Source organism: Dreissena polymorpha, unplaced genomic scaffold (genome assembly GCF_020536995.1).
Source record: "Dreissena polymorpha isolate Duluth1 unplaced genomic scaffold, UMN_Dpol_1.0 chrUn002, whole genome shotgun sequence".
Classification (NCBI taxonomy): domain Eukaryota; kingdom Metazoa; phylum Mollusca; class Bivalvia; order Myida; family Dreissenidae; genus Dreissena; species Dreissena polymorpha.
The window spans coordinates 89,882-107,679 of NW_026273316.1; the positions used below are offsets into that span (position 1 = coordinate 89,882).

Here is a 17,798-nt window from a genome sequence, read left to right on the forward strand (position 1 = left end):
CTTTTCGAGTTTTCGTTGTTGAAGATTGAATGCGTGTTCCTCTGTGTTCAATTGCTTTGCTTGAGGTTTGATTTAGATGTGTAGAGGTGGATTCTGGTACATAATCGCTGCATGGTAAGATGGAAATAATAGGATATAGAAGTATTTAGCTGTTATATATTATATATATATCTGTGTGTCATTTTTACTTGTTCCCTATTTGCAAAAGTAAATGCAAAGTACTGTAAACGCATTCTTATAACGCTAAGTACCATCCCTAGGCATGGTAATTAGTCTCTATTGATACTTTTTGCATTCCTTACCTATCGTTCTATAATACAAAGTTCCTACGCAAACAAACACCAAACGACTATTTTCCAATTGCTTCATGTGGTAATGAAAAGAAGCTGCTAAAAACATAATTTGCATGCAGGTCTGTCATTCGATACAAAGTTTTCGTAACAAAACAAATCTTCAAACTGACTCATATAAACGCATACAATAACAGATAACATTAATAATTCTTTACTAGTTACCTTGTGCTTGTCACCATCAATGTAATGCTTCCATCATCAGAAACGTCATTATGTATTTGCTCCACGGCATTGCACTGATATAATCTGGACTCTTAAACAAAATCAAAACAGTCGAAAACTGATATTGTATTAAAATGTACAAGTGACCAACAGTGAATATAAAACTGCAAGTGAAAGAATAATAGCGCTGTTACTCAAAATTACTGCATTTTGCTAATACTATTTAAATCGTAACGTAGTTTAACTTCGCGTAAAGTTTTAATTTAAAATAATATGACGTACCCTTTGGTCAAAATTAGAAATAAACACGACACTTAAACATACATGTGACTGCGGTTACAATATTGTACCTACTGTTACAATTTTATAACAACTGTATTACATTTATCACCGCTGTAATATATATGTGTCTGCGGTAACATTTTGTCTGACCCGACGCTCTAAATATGCGCTTGATCGACTCAACCAATAGAGACCAATCTTCTGATCTTTCATGAAGATTGGACAATAAATGTGGCCTCTAGAGTGTTAACACGTTTTACTATAGCTATATAAGGAAAAATGTCCCGCCCCCTTGGCGGCCATGTTTTTCAACCAACCCGAACCATTTTCGAACTCTTCCGAGATATCAATGGGACAAATCTTCTGACCAAGTTTCATGAAGATCGGACAATAAATGTAGTTTCAAGAGTGTTAAGAAGGTTTTACTAAAGCCATATGAGGAGAAGACATGTGTTTGTCAGAAACACAATGCCTCCTACTTCGCCGATTTGAAGCCATATATTTGACCTTTGACCTTTGACGTTGAAAGATTACCTTGAGCTTGACCTTTCACCACTCAAAATGTGCAGCTTCATGCGATACACATGCATGTCAAATATCAAGTTGCTATCTTCAATATTGCATAAGTTATGGGAAATGTTAAAGTTTTCGGACGGACGCACAGACAGACGGACAGTTCAACTGTTATATGCCACCCTACCGGGAGCATAACAATTTGATGAATGAACACAGGTTTGTTGCTGTAAAACTTTGCTTTCATGTGCGTCCTAAAATGGACTTAGTAATTTTATTCCTTTTCTCAAAAGGACATAAAACATTAACTAATTGGAAGCCTGAACAGAAATAACTAGTTGCTACGTATAAATGATTTTATAAGGCCTAATGTTCGCTTATATTTCATTGTCACATTGTTGCAAAATCAATCAACAATAAATCCTTGGAAAAACATGCACAGACAAACAGACAGGGGGAGTGCATATTTATGAAAGTTCTATATTTACAGTCAAGAGCATTTTTTCTCAAGCAACAAAATAAAGATCATACAAGACTTTTAACAGGACAGTTATACTATTACGACAATGTAACAAAAAATCAAACATCATGCCATAACGTACTTGTTTCTGCAGTATTGCTGACTACACTTTCACCCAAGTCAGACTTAGACCCAATACCAGGCACAGATATCAGGGTCGCAGTAAATGTCTTTTCACTTGCAGTTTGAGAACTGCCCGTACATGAAGGCTTTGATGATGAGAAACCCCCTAAAATGTCCATCACACTGCCTTGTTTCAGCTCACTGGCTGCACCCATGATACCATTGACACCGCTGTCTACTGAAGAAGGGCCTGGAAAAACATTACAAATTGAGCCTAGTTATGGCAAAACATGGCTTAATGCATGTGCTATTCAACCCTTACATTTCTAGCATCACACTTCTGCAAACAGCTATCAATGTTTTTCCATTATTTTCGGAATGGGGCTGGGCTCTTTGGAATGGGAAAAAAATGACATCATTTTGATTAAATTGGGAAATTGATGTTGTTGTTTATTTGCAAACAAATACTTTAAGTTAAAGAATAAATGTGTTTAAATTTTATATTTTATATGGTTAAACTTAAAAGGCTGGATATGGATATGAACTAAATGTTGCAATTTATTATAAAACAAGAGCTATCTCCATCGGAAGACATATGCCCCCGAAAAACGCTTTTTCGAAACCTAAAGGCAGATTTCGAAACCTATGAAGTTTGGTGAAGATCCGATGACAATTGCTGGAGTTATTAAGCGGAAACGATACAAAGATCAATTTGTCGATGATTCAAGGGCCGTAACTCAGGAGTGTCTTGGTCAATTTGACTGAATATCAAACTTAGCTTAGATCTTATGACCTTACACATTTCCATGAAGTGTGGCGAGAAGAATCTATGAAATTTGCTCAAGTTATTGAGCGGACACGAGAAAGATCGCAATTTTCCGATGATTCAAGGGCCGTAACTCAGAAGTGTCTGAGTCAATTTTGCCGTTTATCAAACTTGACCAAGATCTTATGACCTTACACATTTTCATGAAATGTGGCGAAGATCCTATGACATTTGCTCGAGTTATTGAGAGCAATACTGCAGGAGTAACTAGGGTTTTACCACTTTATATTGTGGATAAATATGTGTGAATATTGCCAAACGCTAAGTTTTAATATATATATATCTTAAATTAAGTAAACACTACGTCGATACGACACTTGAACAGTAACAAGGACTGTTTGTAAAACACGCATGCCACCCAAATGGGCTGTCATTTGCAGTGGCAGCCATTGTGTGAATCCATTTTTGTCACTGTGACCATGACCTTTGACATAATGACCTTAAAATCACTAGGGATCATCTGCCAACCTTGATCAATGTAGTTATGAAGTTTCATAATCCTTGACCTAAGCGTTCTTGAGTTATCCAGAAACCATTTTACTGTTTTTTAGTCATTGTGACCTTGACCTTTAACATAGTGGCCTGAAAATCAATAGGGGTCATATGCCAGTCATGATCAATGTACCTATTAAGTTTCATGATCCTAAGCCTAAGCATTTGTGAGTTATCATCTGGAAACCATGTTACTGTTTCGAGTCACTGTGACCTTGATCTTTGACCTAGTAACCTGAAAATCTATAGGGGTCATATGCCCGTCATGATCAATGTACCTATGAAGTTTCATAAACCTAAGCGCAAGCGTTCTTGAGTTATCATTCATAAACCATTTTACTGTTTCGAGTCACTATGACCTTGACCTTTGACCTAGTGACCTGAAAATAAATAGGGGTCATCTGCCCGTCATGATCAATGTACCTATGAAGTTTCATGGTCCTAGGCCTAAGCATTTTTTAGTTATCATCCGGAAACCATTTTACTGTTTCGAGTCACTGTGACCTTGACCTTTCACCCAGTGACCTGAAAATCAATAGGGACCATCTGCCAGTCATGATCAATGTACCTATGAAGTTTCATGATCCTTGGCCTCGGCGTTATTGATTTATTATCCGGGAAACATTTTACTGTTTTAAGTCACTGTGACCTAGACCTTTGACCTAGTGACTTGAAAATCAAAATGGGTCATCTGCCAATCATGATCAATGTACCTATGAATTTTCATGATCCCAGGCCTAACCGTTCTTAAGTTATCATCCAGACACCATATTGTGGACGGACCGACCGACCGACGGACCGACATGTGCAAAACAATATACCCTCTCTTCTTCGAAGGGGGGGGGGGCATAAAAATGTAAAGGTGTATACAAAATATCAAATATTGTTTAGACTTCCTAATGATATATTTCCAATAAAATAAAATTGGACTATCTTCCAAACTGTGTTGAAACAAATGTTATACGATCTATATTACCTTCTCCAGTTTTCGTTATTGAAGTTTCAAAGTGAGCTCCTCTGTGTGCAATCGCTTTGCTTGAGGTCTGATTTAGATGTGTAGATGTGGATTCGGGTACATTATCGCTGCATGGCAAAATGGAAATAATAGGATATAGAAGTATTTTGCTCTAATATATTATATATATGTGTGTCATTGGTATGTGTTCCCTATTTGCAAAAGTAAATGCACAGAACTGTAAACGCATTTTCATAACGCTAAGTACCATCACTAGGCATGGTGATTAGTCTCTATTGATACTTTGTGCATTCCTTTTACATCGTTTTATAAAACAAACTCAAAGCGAAAACAAACACCAAAAGACTATTTTCTAATTTATTAAAGTGGTTTTGAAATGGAGCAGCTAAAAAACATAATTTGCATCCATGTCTGTCATTAGATACCAAGTTTTCGTGACGAACATATCTTCAAACTGACTAATATAAACGCATACAATATCAGACAGCATTAATACGTATTTACTAGTTACCTTTCGCTTGTTACCATTAATGTAATGCTCTCATCATCAGAAACGTCATTATGTATTTGCTCCACGGCATTGCACTGATATAATCTGGACTCTTAAACAACATCAAAACAGTCGAACTAATATTGTATTAAAATGCACAAGTAATCGACAGTTTAAGGTAGCGCACCAATAATGATTTCTCGCGATTTCTTCGAAATTGAAGAGCCTGTGTAAAGTTGCCGTGGCCGAGTGGTTATTCGGTATTTTCGTAATTAAGAAGTTGTCTCCCATTCGGGTATTCGTCCATATCCGCACTTTTCGGTCAATCCGCGGATAGGAGTCATATTCGCATTTTAGACGGACCGCTTTTTACCCGGGATACTCGTGATACCTTCCCGAATGGGAGACAACTTATTAATTACAAAAATCCAGAATAGCGATAGACTTGACATTTTTTGGGAATTTAAAAATAAAATAAATGATAAAAATAGGTTAATTTATAACATTTACATGATTTAATAACTTATCATGCATATTTCTTATCTTTTCTTAGATTTTTGCAATTGATCACTTGTCATAAATAAAGGACTACGTATATGTATATAATAAAAGAGCAATACTGCAGGAGCAACTGGGGTTTCACTACTTTATGTTGTGGATAGATATTTGTGAATGTTGTCAAACGCAAAGTTTTAATATATTTATCTTAAATTAAGTAAACAGGCTGTCGATACGCCACCTAAACAGTAAAAATGTCAAGGTGTATACAACATATCAAATATTGTTTAGACTTCCAAATGGTATTTTTTTTAAATAAATTCAATTTGAATATCTTCAAAACTGTGTTGAAACAAATGTAATACGATCATTATTACCTTCTCCAGTTTTCGTTATTGAAGTTTTAATGTGAGCTCCTCCGTGTGCAATCGCTTTGCTTGAGGTCTGATTTAGATGCGTAGATGTGGATTCGGGTACATTATCGCTGCATGGCAACATTGAAATAATATGATATAGAAGTATTTGGCTGTTATATATTATATATATGTGTGCCATTTGTATGTGTTCCCTATTTGCAAAAGTAAATTCACAGAACTGTAAACGCATTCTTATAACGCCAAGTACCATCACTAGGCATGGTGATTAGTCTCTATTGATACTTTTTGCATTCCTTTCCTATAGTTTTATAAAACAAACTCCCAACGAAAACAAACACCAAAATACTATTCTCTAATTGATTCAAGTGGTTTGAAAAGGAGCTGCTAAAAATAAAATATGCATCCACGTCTCTCATTCGATAAAAAGTTTTCGTAACGAAACTAATCTTCAAACTGACTCCTATAAACGCATACAATATCAGACAGCATTATTAATTCTTTACTAGTTACCTTTTGCTTGTCACCATCAATGTTATGCTTCCATCATCAGAAACGTCATTATGTATTTGCTCCACGGTATAGCACTGATATAATCTGGACTCTTAAACAACATCAAAACAGTCAAAAACTGATATTGTATTAAAATGCACAAGTAACCGACAGTTTAAATAGACACTACAAACACACATCTCAAACAACGTAACTAATGCGGGGCTAACATAATTAGGTTACTAAGTTAAATATAAGCTTGTGAACACATTCGAAGGAATATAATACTGCAAGTGAGAGAATAATAATGCTGTTTCTCAAAATTGTTGCTTTTTCCTTTTACTATTTATATCATAACGTAGTTTAGCTTCACTAAAGTTTTTATTGAAAAGTGTCCTTTGGTCAAAATTAGAAATATACATGCCAGCTAAAAATACATGTGACTGCGGTTACAATATTGTGACTACTGTTACAATTTTATAACAGCTGTAATACATTTATCATCGCTGTCATATATTTGTGACTGCGGGTGCATTATGTCTGACCCGACGCTCTAAATATGCGCTTGATCGACTCATCCAATAAAAGTGCGTCTAGAAAAAATACACATCAGCAAATATTTTATCGGTAGTCGCGAAAACTTTGTTTAGAAACAATTATATATTTATTATCAAAGTATAAAAAGAATTTAAAAAATAAAATTAATGATAAAAGTAGATAATTTATAACATTTATATGATTTAATAACTAATCAGGCATTCATTTATCTTTTATCAGATTTTTGCAATTGATCACTTGTCATAAATAAAAGACTACGTTTATGAAAATAATAAGAGAGCAATACTGCAGGAGCAACTTGGGTTTTACCACTTTATATTGTGAATAAATGCGTGTAAATATTGCCAAACGCACGGTTTAAATATATATCTCAAATAAAGTAAACACTCCGTCGATACGCCTCCTAAACAGTAAAAATGTAAAGGGGTATACAAAAAAATCAAATATTGCTTAGACTTCCAAATGGTATTTTTCTAATTAAATAAAATTTGAATATCTTCAAATTTTGAATATCTTCAAATATCTGTGTTGAAACAAGTGTAATGCAATCTATATTACCTTCTCCAGTTTTCGTTATTGAAGTTTGAATGTGTGTTCCTCCGTGTGCAATTGCTTTGCTTGAGGTCTGATTCAGATGTGTAGATGTGGATTCGGGTACTTTATCGCTGCATGGCAATATGGAAATAATAGGATATAGAAGTATTTGGCTGTTATATAGTATATATGTGTGTCATATTTATGTGTTCCATATTTGCAAAAGCAAATGCACAGAACTGTAAACGCATTCTTATAACGCTAAGTACCATCACTCGGCATGGTGATTAGTCTCTATTGATACTATTTGCATTCCTTTCCTATCGTTCTATAATACAAAATCCCAACGAAAACAAACACCAAACGACTATTTTCTAATTGATTCAAGTGGTGATGAAAAGAAGCTGCTAAATATATAATTTGCATCCATTACTGTCATTCGATAACAAGTTTTCGTAACGAAACAAATCTTAAAACTGACTAATATAAACGCATAAAAATATCAGACAGCATTAATTACTAGAGCTTTGTCACAGACGTGACGTATACCCCCACGTGCCGCATTGACACAGACTATTTTGCATGCTGTCTTCAGAAAACAAGAGATTCCAATTTATGGCGATTTTTAAGATTTATAATGCCATTATCATTTATGGCCATTACGACCTTTGAACTCTTGAATTCTTTCGCATGACATGCCGTCCAAATTTATGGCCATTTTTTAACTTTTGAACTCCGAGTGTGACCTAGACCTTGGAGTTATCGACATAATTTTTTCGCATGACACATCGTCCAATGATTGTGAACAAATGTACCAGGTATTTTTAAAATCTCACAATTAATGACATAGTTTTGGCCCTGACAAGATCATTTATGGCCATTTTTGACCTTTGAACTCACAGTGTGACCTTGACGTTGCAGATATAAACGTAATTCTTTCGCGCGACACACCGTCCAATAATGGTGAACAAATGTGCCAAATGATTTTAAAATCTTCCAATAAACAACATAGTTATGGCCCGGACAAGCTCATTTATGGCCATTTTTGACCTTTGAACTCAAAGTGTGACCTTGGAGATATTGACGTAATTCTTTCGCGCGACACACCGTCCAATGATGGTGAACAAATATGCCAAATGATTTTAAAATCTTACAATGAATGACATAGGTATGGCCCGGACAAGCTCATTTATGGCCATTTTTGACCTTTGAACTCAAAGTGTGACCTTGACCTTGGAGATATCGACGTAATACTTTCGCGCGACACACCGTCCAATGATGGTGAACAAATGTGCCACATGATTTTAAAATCTCACAATGAACGACATAGTTATTGCCCAGACAAGCTCATGTATGGCCATTTTTAATCTTTGAACTCAAAGTGTGACCTTGACCTTCGAGATATTGACGTAGTTGTTTCGCGCGACACACCGTCCCATGATGGTGAACAAATTTGCCAAATGATTTTAAAATTTAACGATAAATGACACAGTTATAGTCCGGACAAGCATTTTGACCTTTGAACTTCAGTGTGACCTTGACCTTGGAGATCTAGACGTACTTCTTTCGCGCGACACACCGTCCCATGATGGTGGACAAATGTACCAAGTCATTTTGAAATTTAAAGACTAGTGACATAGTTATGGTCCGGACAAACTTTCGGTTTAAAACGCACTAAGTGACCATGTGACCTCGTTTTTGACCCGACATGACCCATATTTTAAATTGACCTTGACTCCATCTAGATACAACTTCTGACCAAGTTTGGTGAAGATCGGATGAAATTTTCGGGACAGACAGACCGACAGACAGACCGACAGACAGACCGACAAAGTGACTCCTATATAGCCCCCATTACCAGTAATGGGGGTATAATTATTTACTAGTTACCTATTGCTTGTCACCATCAATGTAATGCTTCCATCATCAGAAACGTCATTATGTATTTTCTCCACGGTATTGCACTGATATAATCTGGACTCTTAAACAACATAAAAACAGTCGAAGACTGATATTGTATTAAAATGAACAAGTAACCGACAGTTTAAATAAACACAACAAACACACATCTCAAACAACGTAATTAATGCGGGGTTAAAATAAATAGGTTAATAAGTTAAATATAAGTTTGTGAAATCATTCGAAGGAATATAATACTGCAAGTGAGAGAATAATAGCGCTGTTAATTGTTGCATTTTGCTTTAACTATTTATATCGTAACGTAGTTTAACTTCACTTAAATTTAAATTGAAAATAATATGACGTACCCTTTAGTCAAAATTAGAAATATACACGACAGCTAAAATACATGTGACTGTGGTTACAATATTGTGACTTCTGTAACAATTTTATAACAGCTGTAATAAATGTATCACCGCTGTCATATATTTGTGACTGCGTTTACATTTTGTCTGACCCGACGCTCTTAATATGCGCTTGATCGACTCAACCAATAGGAATGCGTCTAGAAAAAATACACACATCGGCAAATATTTTATCGTTAGCCTCAAAAATTTGTTTAGAAACAATTATATATTTATTATCAAAGTATAAAAAGGCATTTAACAAAATAAAATAAATGATAAAAGTATGTTAATTTATAACACGTATATGATTCAATAACAAATCAGACATTCATCTTATCTTTTCTCAGATCCGTGATCATGTGCATGGTTTTCTAACACACATATCAAGATGAAAAAACTTACGTAGCTTCATGCAAAGCTAATAGTCGTAAACAACACCTCAGTGTCGAAACAAATATAAGTATAGTATTTTTAGAAGTTCACTACTAGTACTAGTACTACTACTAACACTACTACTACTACTACTACTACTACTACTACTACTTATACTACTACTGCTACTACTACTACTACTACTACTACTACTACTACTACTACTACTACTACTACTACTACTACTACTACTACTACTACTACTACTACTATTACTACTGGTACTACTACAAGAACAACAAATACTACTACTGCTACTACTTCTACTATTACAATTACAACAACAACTACTACTTCTACAACAACTACATATACTTCACCAACAACAACTACTACTACTACACTACTATTACTACTACTACTACTACTACTACTGCTACTATTACTACTACTACTACTAGTACTACTAGTACTACTACTACTACTACTACTACTACTTCTACTACTACTACTTCTACTACTACTACTACTACTACTACTACTACTACTACTACTACAACTACAACTACTACTACTACTACTACTACTGCTACTACTACTACTACTACTTCTACTATGGTTTTCTAACGAGGATATTGATTTGCTAATAAATGACCCACGCAAATAATAACCACCGTAATCAACTGTACAAACAGTTATAATCTGTGACCGCTGTTGTAAAATATAACTGCGGTTATACTTATTATTGTGACAACGTAAGCGCAGTTACAAAATTATCACCGCGGTTACAATTTATGCCAGCAGTCATATATAATATCTGCTGTCGTGCGTTTACGCACCCAAAAGTTACTGAATAAAATAATTTCTGGCAATAGTCTTTCTGCTATATGTAAAAGATTAATTTATTCTATGTAAGATATTCAATACTAGTTTAGAGTGTTTAGTCAATAGGACATGACAGAAACAGCGCCGTAATACATAGTATTTAACCCAAGCTAACGTATGTGTATTTTTATGTTAAGGTACATATAGCATGATAAAAACAGACCGCTCATCTATTTTTAGGGTGAAGAGACCTGTCTCAATACTTCATTCAAAACGGGAAGTGGAGTGGGAGAGGGGTGTATAGTGTGGGGGTGTGGTCATTTATAACAATATCTTTCAAAAATAAATAATATTGTTACTTACAGAGTGTAAACACGTTTTCAATATACACATAGAGAGAAACTTCCGAATGCCTCTGTTTGCTTTACCGATCGGGACCATTTTGCGAATTTCGAAATCGTCCATTATATCAATAGAACGTTTTTTAACAAATTCTCATGATGATAAGGATGAGATTTGACGTCTAGTTTATTTCCATAGTCAAATAAGGAAAACTGTCCAACACATAAAGGCCATATTTTTTAACGGATCGGACCTAATTTCGAAATTTTACTGTAAGCTCGGCTGAGTTTATGAAGGTATTGATAGATTTCTTATTTTATTTAAACATTTCATTGTTATAGTTGATACATGCTTTCGTTGAGAAAAATAATATTTGTAATTTCATCACATTAAGTGCCGACATTGCACGTTGTAAGCTACTACAAAAAGTCGGATAAAACAAGAGATTGCCAAGCAATATGGTCCCCTACGGGTGAAACTCCACTATTTTCAGAATATTTGTTGTTATTTGTTGCCATAGCAACAAGAATTCTTGACGTAGGAACACATGAAATGATGTGCATAATGTCCTTATAGCCATCTTTCCATGATTCAAGTTTTATGAAAACATAAAAAGAACTTTCAAAAGTTATTGCAGGATCCAGAAAAGTGTGACAGACTGAACTGACTGACAGACTGACTGACAGACCGACAGACAGAGCGCAAACAGTTTCATCGGTAGGGGACAATAAGAATATACACAGTGCAACAATTTGACGATCGTGAAACCCTAACCCTGGGCCAGTATTTGCTTAAAACAACGTCACTTTGTCGCTGTTCACGAATAAATTTTATAGTTCTTCTCACGATATTCATTAGACATTTAAACTAGAGCTTTGTCACAGACGTGACGAATACCCCCACATTCCGCATTGACAAAGAATATTTTGCATGTTGTCTTAACAAAAAACAGCGGACACTATGCTCAATGTTTGTAACGCACTAAGTGACCCCGTGACCTAGTTTTCAACCCGGCATGGCCCATGTTTAAACTTGACTTACACTTCATCTAGATACAACTTATGACTAAGTTTGGTGAAGATCGGAAGAAAACTACTTGAATTAGAGAGCGGACACCATGCTGAATGTGTAAAACGTACTAAGTGACCCCGTGACCTAGTTTTTGATCAGGCATGGTCCGATTTCGAAGTTGGCCTTAAGATCATATAAATAAAACTTCTGAATAAGTTTGGTGAAGATCGGATGAAAACTACATGAATTAGAGAGCGGACAACATGCTGAATGTTTAAAACGCACTTAATTGACCCCTCGACCTAGGTTTTGACCCGGAATAACCCATTTTCAAACTTGACCTAGACATCATCTAGATACAACTTCCAACCAAGTTTGTTGAAGATTGGATGACAACTATTTGAATTAGAGAGTGACCCCGTGACCTAGTTTTTGACCCGACATGTCCCATATTCGGACTTGACCTAGACTTCATCTAGATACAACATCTGACCAAGTTAAGTGAAGATCGGATGAAAACAACTAGAATTAGAGAGCGGACACTTAATACTGACCGACCGACAGACAGACAGAAAAGCTCACTCCTATATAACCCACTAAACTTCGTCAATTATATTGAATCGTATGTAATAGATTGGTAAAACATACTAGGAAGCTGCCGAATAATAAAACATACTAGGAAGCTGCCGATAAATACAGAGAAACGACAGCTTTGAAAGTTAAACATAAACTAAAGTTACTAGTACCTGTGTTGTTGACACAAAGACCTCCGTGATTTGCCTATTAAAGCAAAGAAACACACATTTATTCGTATTATTTCAGTGTTTTACATTTCAATCTTGAATTCACTTTATTTATGTTATAATTATGTATGTGCCTACCGAAACTTGATTGACGTTTTCCATCTGGCTTGAAATACTGCTTAAAGGAGTTGCCTGCAACACAATCGTGAAACCAACCAGTTAATCTTGAATACATGCTATTAAAGAAATTACTGACGGTTAAGTGTTGGTTATTTGAGTCGTGCTGTAAAGTAATGAATCATATAAACATAACAATTATGTCATTTCATTAGTGAGAGCGTTTGCTCAGGCTAAAGTTACAGAGCATATTTTGCAAATCAGTATGCGCTTAACTGCTTAACTACGCTATGGAAAGACAACCACTGCCTGTTTCAGTAACATTAGCAGACGACAAATTTATGCTAGAAGCGTCTGCTAGGAAAGATAACCACCACATCTGCCTTTTCACTGAAGTGGGTGTATATGACTAATAGTGTTTAACATCTTGTAAGACGACATTGGCCAGTCTAGTATTTATCATTGAAATCTGTACATACTGGCTGCTTTCAGGGAAAACGGGGCTTAATGCATGTCAAATAAGATTAGCCTGTGCACACTGATTAGCCTGTACAATACGCACAAGCTAATCAATGATGACATTTCTGATTTAATAATGTTTTTCTTTTAAAGAGTGTCTGACAATTAATGCATATGCATTAAGTCCTGTTTTCCCAAAATGAAGCCTAAATTAAGCTTAAATTATATTTTTTATTAATGATTAAAAACAAACATTTGGAGCTGTGCTTTAAGACACACTCTTTATAAATTTGAATGGATTGTGTTCATTTAAAACTTGCAATATAAAAAGCTATAATATAATTTTTAAAACTGAGTTGCGTCTAAACTTATACAACAGCGAACACATATAGTGCCGTCAGCGCTTTGATTAAAAAATGAATCCACTACGCGTTTTTTTTTTCAAAAAATCATTGCTACAACAAATACATGTTTATGTTTCACACATTCACTAAGAGACATATTACGCAATTTCTCTTACAGAAAACCTGTTAAAATTACTTACGTACAATTCTTCATTATAACCATCTGTATCTAAAAGGCTAGTTTTGTCTTTTTTTGTGGTAACTTTGTTTACATTGGTTGTCTGGCATATTGTTGAGTCAAGCGCACAGGCATCATTACTTCCAAGATTAAACTTGCGCTTGTTCCCTTTATTTCCGTCCGTTTTAAGATATTGTTGTCCTGTTTCTGTCATTGTATTAATGTCGGTGCAAGTTTCAGCACCGACACTGCTTATCATGTTAACTCTGTTGTTCTTTGTGTCATTGTGTTTCTTGCGAGTCAGACCAACTTGTCCAATTGAAGATGTGATTGAGTTCTGTAAAAAAAATATGGCATTTTTTTATTAATTTACTTTTTCACAAGCTCTAAATTGGAATGCACGAATGAATCTGCATACCTTTAAACGACGTCAACACCAAACTCAGGCTAGTCGTTGTTGTGATTTTGCACAAAAGCCGAATGGAATGCATTAGCTTAAAAGCGGCTATTGTAATTCTAAATGCAAATACTGTTTCTACAAAATTTCCTAGTAGGTGTGATATTTAATTTATTTAAGTATAATTGTTTGATGTAAACAATTATGCTTACCTCAAGTCTCCATGGTAAGTTGTTTACACCGTAATTGAAACGAATCTCTTCTCCTGGATGTAAATGTCGTGTTGCAAAAATGCATAAGTGAGGTTTGTGGTGGAGAATAACGACACGGAGCTCTGCATTTTTTGTACTCCCAATCCCATCGTTTACAAAACGACCCAACTGTTTTGAGAAAGTTGCATCAACACTATAAAAAACATATATAAGATATTACAAGAGGGTCATGATGCTCCTATACCACAAAGCTGACCTAAGTTTTTTCTAGATACTTGAACTATTTTGAAATCATCAGCAAGTATCATAAGAACACGTGTCAAGCCGAATATCTGACCTCAGGACATTGTGGCTTATGAGAAAACATTTTTTACTAGCAAAAAGGGTGTGATCTGCTTTTACCACAGGCGGACAAATTGAATAAACTAATAAAAGTATCATTACACGATGATATATACCACATGATTAAATTCTGACCATACTGTTTGAGAGGAGAAGTTATGTTGTTATTTAAGTCTAAATTAGTCATGCTACTCTCGGGCATGAAACGTTTGAACCTTAGCGGGACAAGATTTTAAGGAATTCTATTAAACAAAGGCGGGTGATGACTGATTTTAACACATAAGACCATTATTTAACAATCTTGGTAGAGGCTACTGGATTATATTCCTTTCCAAATATCTATGTTCTAGGCCTTGTAGATAAAGAAAAAAAACGTTTTATGCATTGTTTTCACCTGTTTCTTCTTTGCGCACTTTAATATAATCAAATAAGGAGAACTGATTGACCCTAAGGGTTGGGGTATTTTTAACCCAAGAGGAATAAAGTGAACAATCTTGGTAGAAGTCAATTAGAAGAAGTTTCATGCACAATATCAAAATATCCGTACAGTTTCGGATTTTTAAAGTTTGCACTAAATAATATATTGAAAACATTTTTTCTCCCAGTAAGGAGCAAATATTGACCCCAGATACATAATTGAACAATCGTGGTATGGGTCTATTAGACCATGTTTCGTGCCCAATATCTAAGCTCTACGCATTGTGGTTTCCGCGATGAAAACTTTTTATGTTTTTGTTATATGCATATACGGAAAACTTTCGGTTGCAATGGTAACCAGAGTAATTTATGGAATGCAATTCGTTGGGCATCTGTTAAAGGGATTAATGCAAGAAACATTCCTGCCAACTTTTATCAAGATTAGTCTAGCTGTTTATGAGATGTTATTTAAGCAAACATGTCGACGAACGACGACGGACGGCGGACAAAGACCGGTCACATTAGTTTACCCTGAGCACTTTGTAAGCTGAACAAAAAAAGTTAATGCTTGGCCGCTTACAAAGTTATCAAAAGTCTACATGAAGTTATTCTAACTATTGAAGCTATAATTCAGCTGAGACATTAAATTCATTCTACTTTGACAAACACATACAACAGCGCATAACGGTAACAACGAGCAGAAATTTTCTCATTCAGCAACCTGGTTTACTTTTAATTTGTCATGAGTGAACTAATAGTTCTTAAACATAACTTCTGCTCAAAATCATATAAGTACTGGTATTTTTCGGACAGCAGTATTTTCCGGACGTTCTATTTATTTCGTTAAATTTAAGTTGTAAATCAAGTTTTCAATGCCACAGTATTCAATAAGTTTGTTTTCCTGAAATTGACACCAGCATTTTGGGTAAAATTGACTATTCATTCTTTAACTCCTTAATGTTAACATATTTCATCCCGTTGAACTTTGAGATCCACATAGTAATATAAATAGCACCGCACAAGCGCAAATCAAGGTACCACATGAGACAAAATTCTCCACATTTAAGGAGATATGCAACCGGACATGACAATTTGTCCGGAAAATACTCGCTAAGTCAAACATACGCTTTGTCTGAAAGGTGAATAAAATATCATGCCGCCCCTTTAATACTGTGAATATTTCAGTGTGGACAAAAGAAACAAAACACTGGCGCAATTTGTGTCTGGCTCATCTACACTACGTACTGATGACATATTTCATCATAGTTTCAATTGAGTCGCTTAAGTAATGAAGGAGTTGTTGATTCACAACAAAGTTCACATCATGAGCGGACAAAGCATAAAGTATGCACAAGTTCAAGGTCCTATTACGTTGGGTACGTTAGTCAGCACGTATGAAGTGCGACTTGCACTTCTACACTACATGCTGATTACATATTTTAGCTCCAGTTCACTACCGTGACACATGCAGAAGATAGTCGTCATATTATGTGTGCACAAAAAAACACAATCAGTTGAGGTTCAAGGGCCGGTTTTATAACTATTTTTTAATAATGATGTCGTTTGTCAAGTTAACTCGTCATCAATTCTCACAATTAGTTCGCGTCAGTGTAAATTGATATACAATCTTCTTATAACAATGTAGTATGTCAAATTATTTCAACTGTAACAGATAAACAAACCAATAGTCGACCGAACGGCAAGTCGACAAACTGATTCCTATATACTAACTTTCATATTTCGTTTGCTGGGATTTAGGCCTCGTATTATCTAAGATAAATGTTGTGCTCTCTCTGTATATATTTATACATCATGTTTGAATGTTTGATATATGTTGTCATGTAGAAACGTCCTGAAATTATTCGATTCGTTTCACCACAAGCACATAATTTAAATCATTTATCTAGAGAAAAAATATCCTTTGTAACATATCGATAAGCAAATGCCTAGAGGTTTTCACGTTAGGTCTTTTAAGTTTATAAAACAATATATATAAACTTTCATAGAAACGATATTTTACCAGACTTGATCTTGAACTTTACAAATAAATCATAGGATACTGTTTAGAAGTCATTGCATATGGTATCAGTTGTTCGATTTGGACATCACAACTTCAATTCCGATGTATATGTTGTGTAGTAAAATAACCCAAATAGACAACATGTATGTTTCAATTTTGATGTAAACATGCAGTATTAATATTGAATAAATCTTTAAACAGACTTTCTCAAGACAGAAAAGAGGTGACCACAAATGCTCAGCACAGGAATATCGAGTAGCTCATAACTGTTATCAATATAAACATCGTACCAAAACTCTTTGGTTCCGCTCTTGAAAAAGAACAGATACGATCCTAGATGCCTTGGGTATTTCTTTTCGCGATGGAGAGCTTCTGCTTTGGAAATAAGTTCACCTGCGTACTCAAATAAAAACGATCCTTTTGGTTTTTTATCGATCACAAACACACCTTTGCCTGAAATAAATGTAACTTGTTTAATTCTTTTAAAATAATCATGTTTAAAAAAGAAACCTAGTTAATCGCAATATCTAAGTGCCAAATTTTGTAATGCATCTGCTTTGTCTTTATTATATATTTTGTA

The 17,798-nt window shown here is 35.0% G+C and overlaps 1 protein-coding gene across 2 annotated transcripts in view; it reads right to left on the minus strand.

The window, feature by feature from the left end:
* LOC127863204 (uncharacterized) overlaps positions 1–17,798 on the minus strand; it is a 65,814-nt gene that overhangs the window by 20,188 nt on the left and 27,828 nt on the right. Inside the window, exons 11-24 of one of the 2 annotated variants that reach the window (XM_052402591.1) lie at positions 17,509–17,671; positions 14,440–14,632; positions 13,853–14,167; positions 12,871–12,924; positions 12,736–12,769; positions 9,024–9,114; positions 7,158–7,264; positions 6,063–6,153; positions 5,553–5,659; positions 4,699–4,789; positions 4,188–4,294; positions 1,913–2,143; positions 516–606; positions 1–107 (exon numbers count right to left, since the gene is read on the minus strand). In XM_052402591.1, the coding sequence (XP_052258551.1) occupies positions 1–107; positions 516–606; positions 1,913–2,143; positions 4,188–4,294; positions 4,699–4,789; positions 5,553–5,659; positions 6,063–6,153; positions 7,158–7,264; positions 9,024–9,114; positions 12,736–12,769; positions 12,871–12,924; positions 13,853–14,167; positions 14,440–14,632; positions 17,509–17,671 (1,782 nt within the window). The remainder of the gene's footprint in view (positions 108–515; positions 607–1,912; positions 2,144–4,187; positions 4,295–4,698; positions 4,790–5,552; positions 5,660–6,062; positions 6,154–7,157; positions 7,265–9,023; positions 9,115–12,735; positions 12,770–12,870; positions 12,925–13,852; positions 14,168–14,439; positions 14,633–17,508; positions 17,672–17,798) is intronic. The other variant, XM_052402592.1, reaches the window with a different exon arrangement.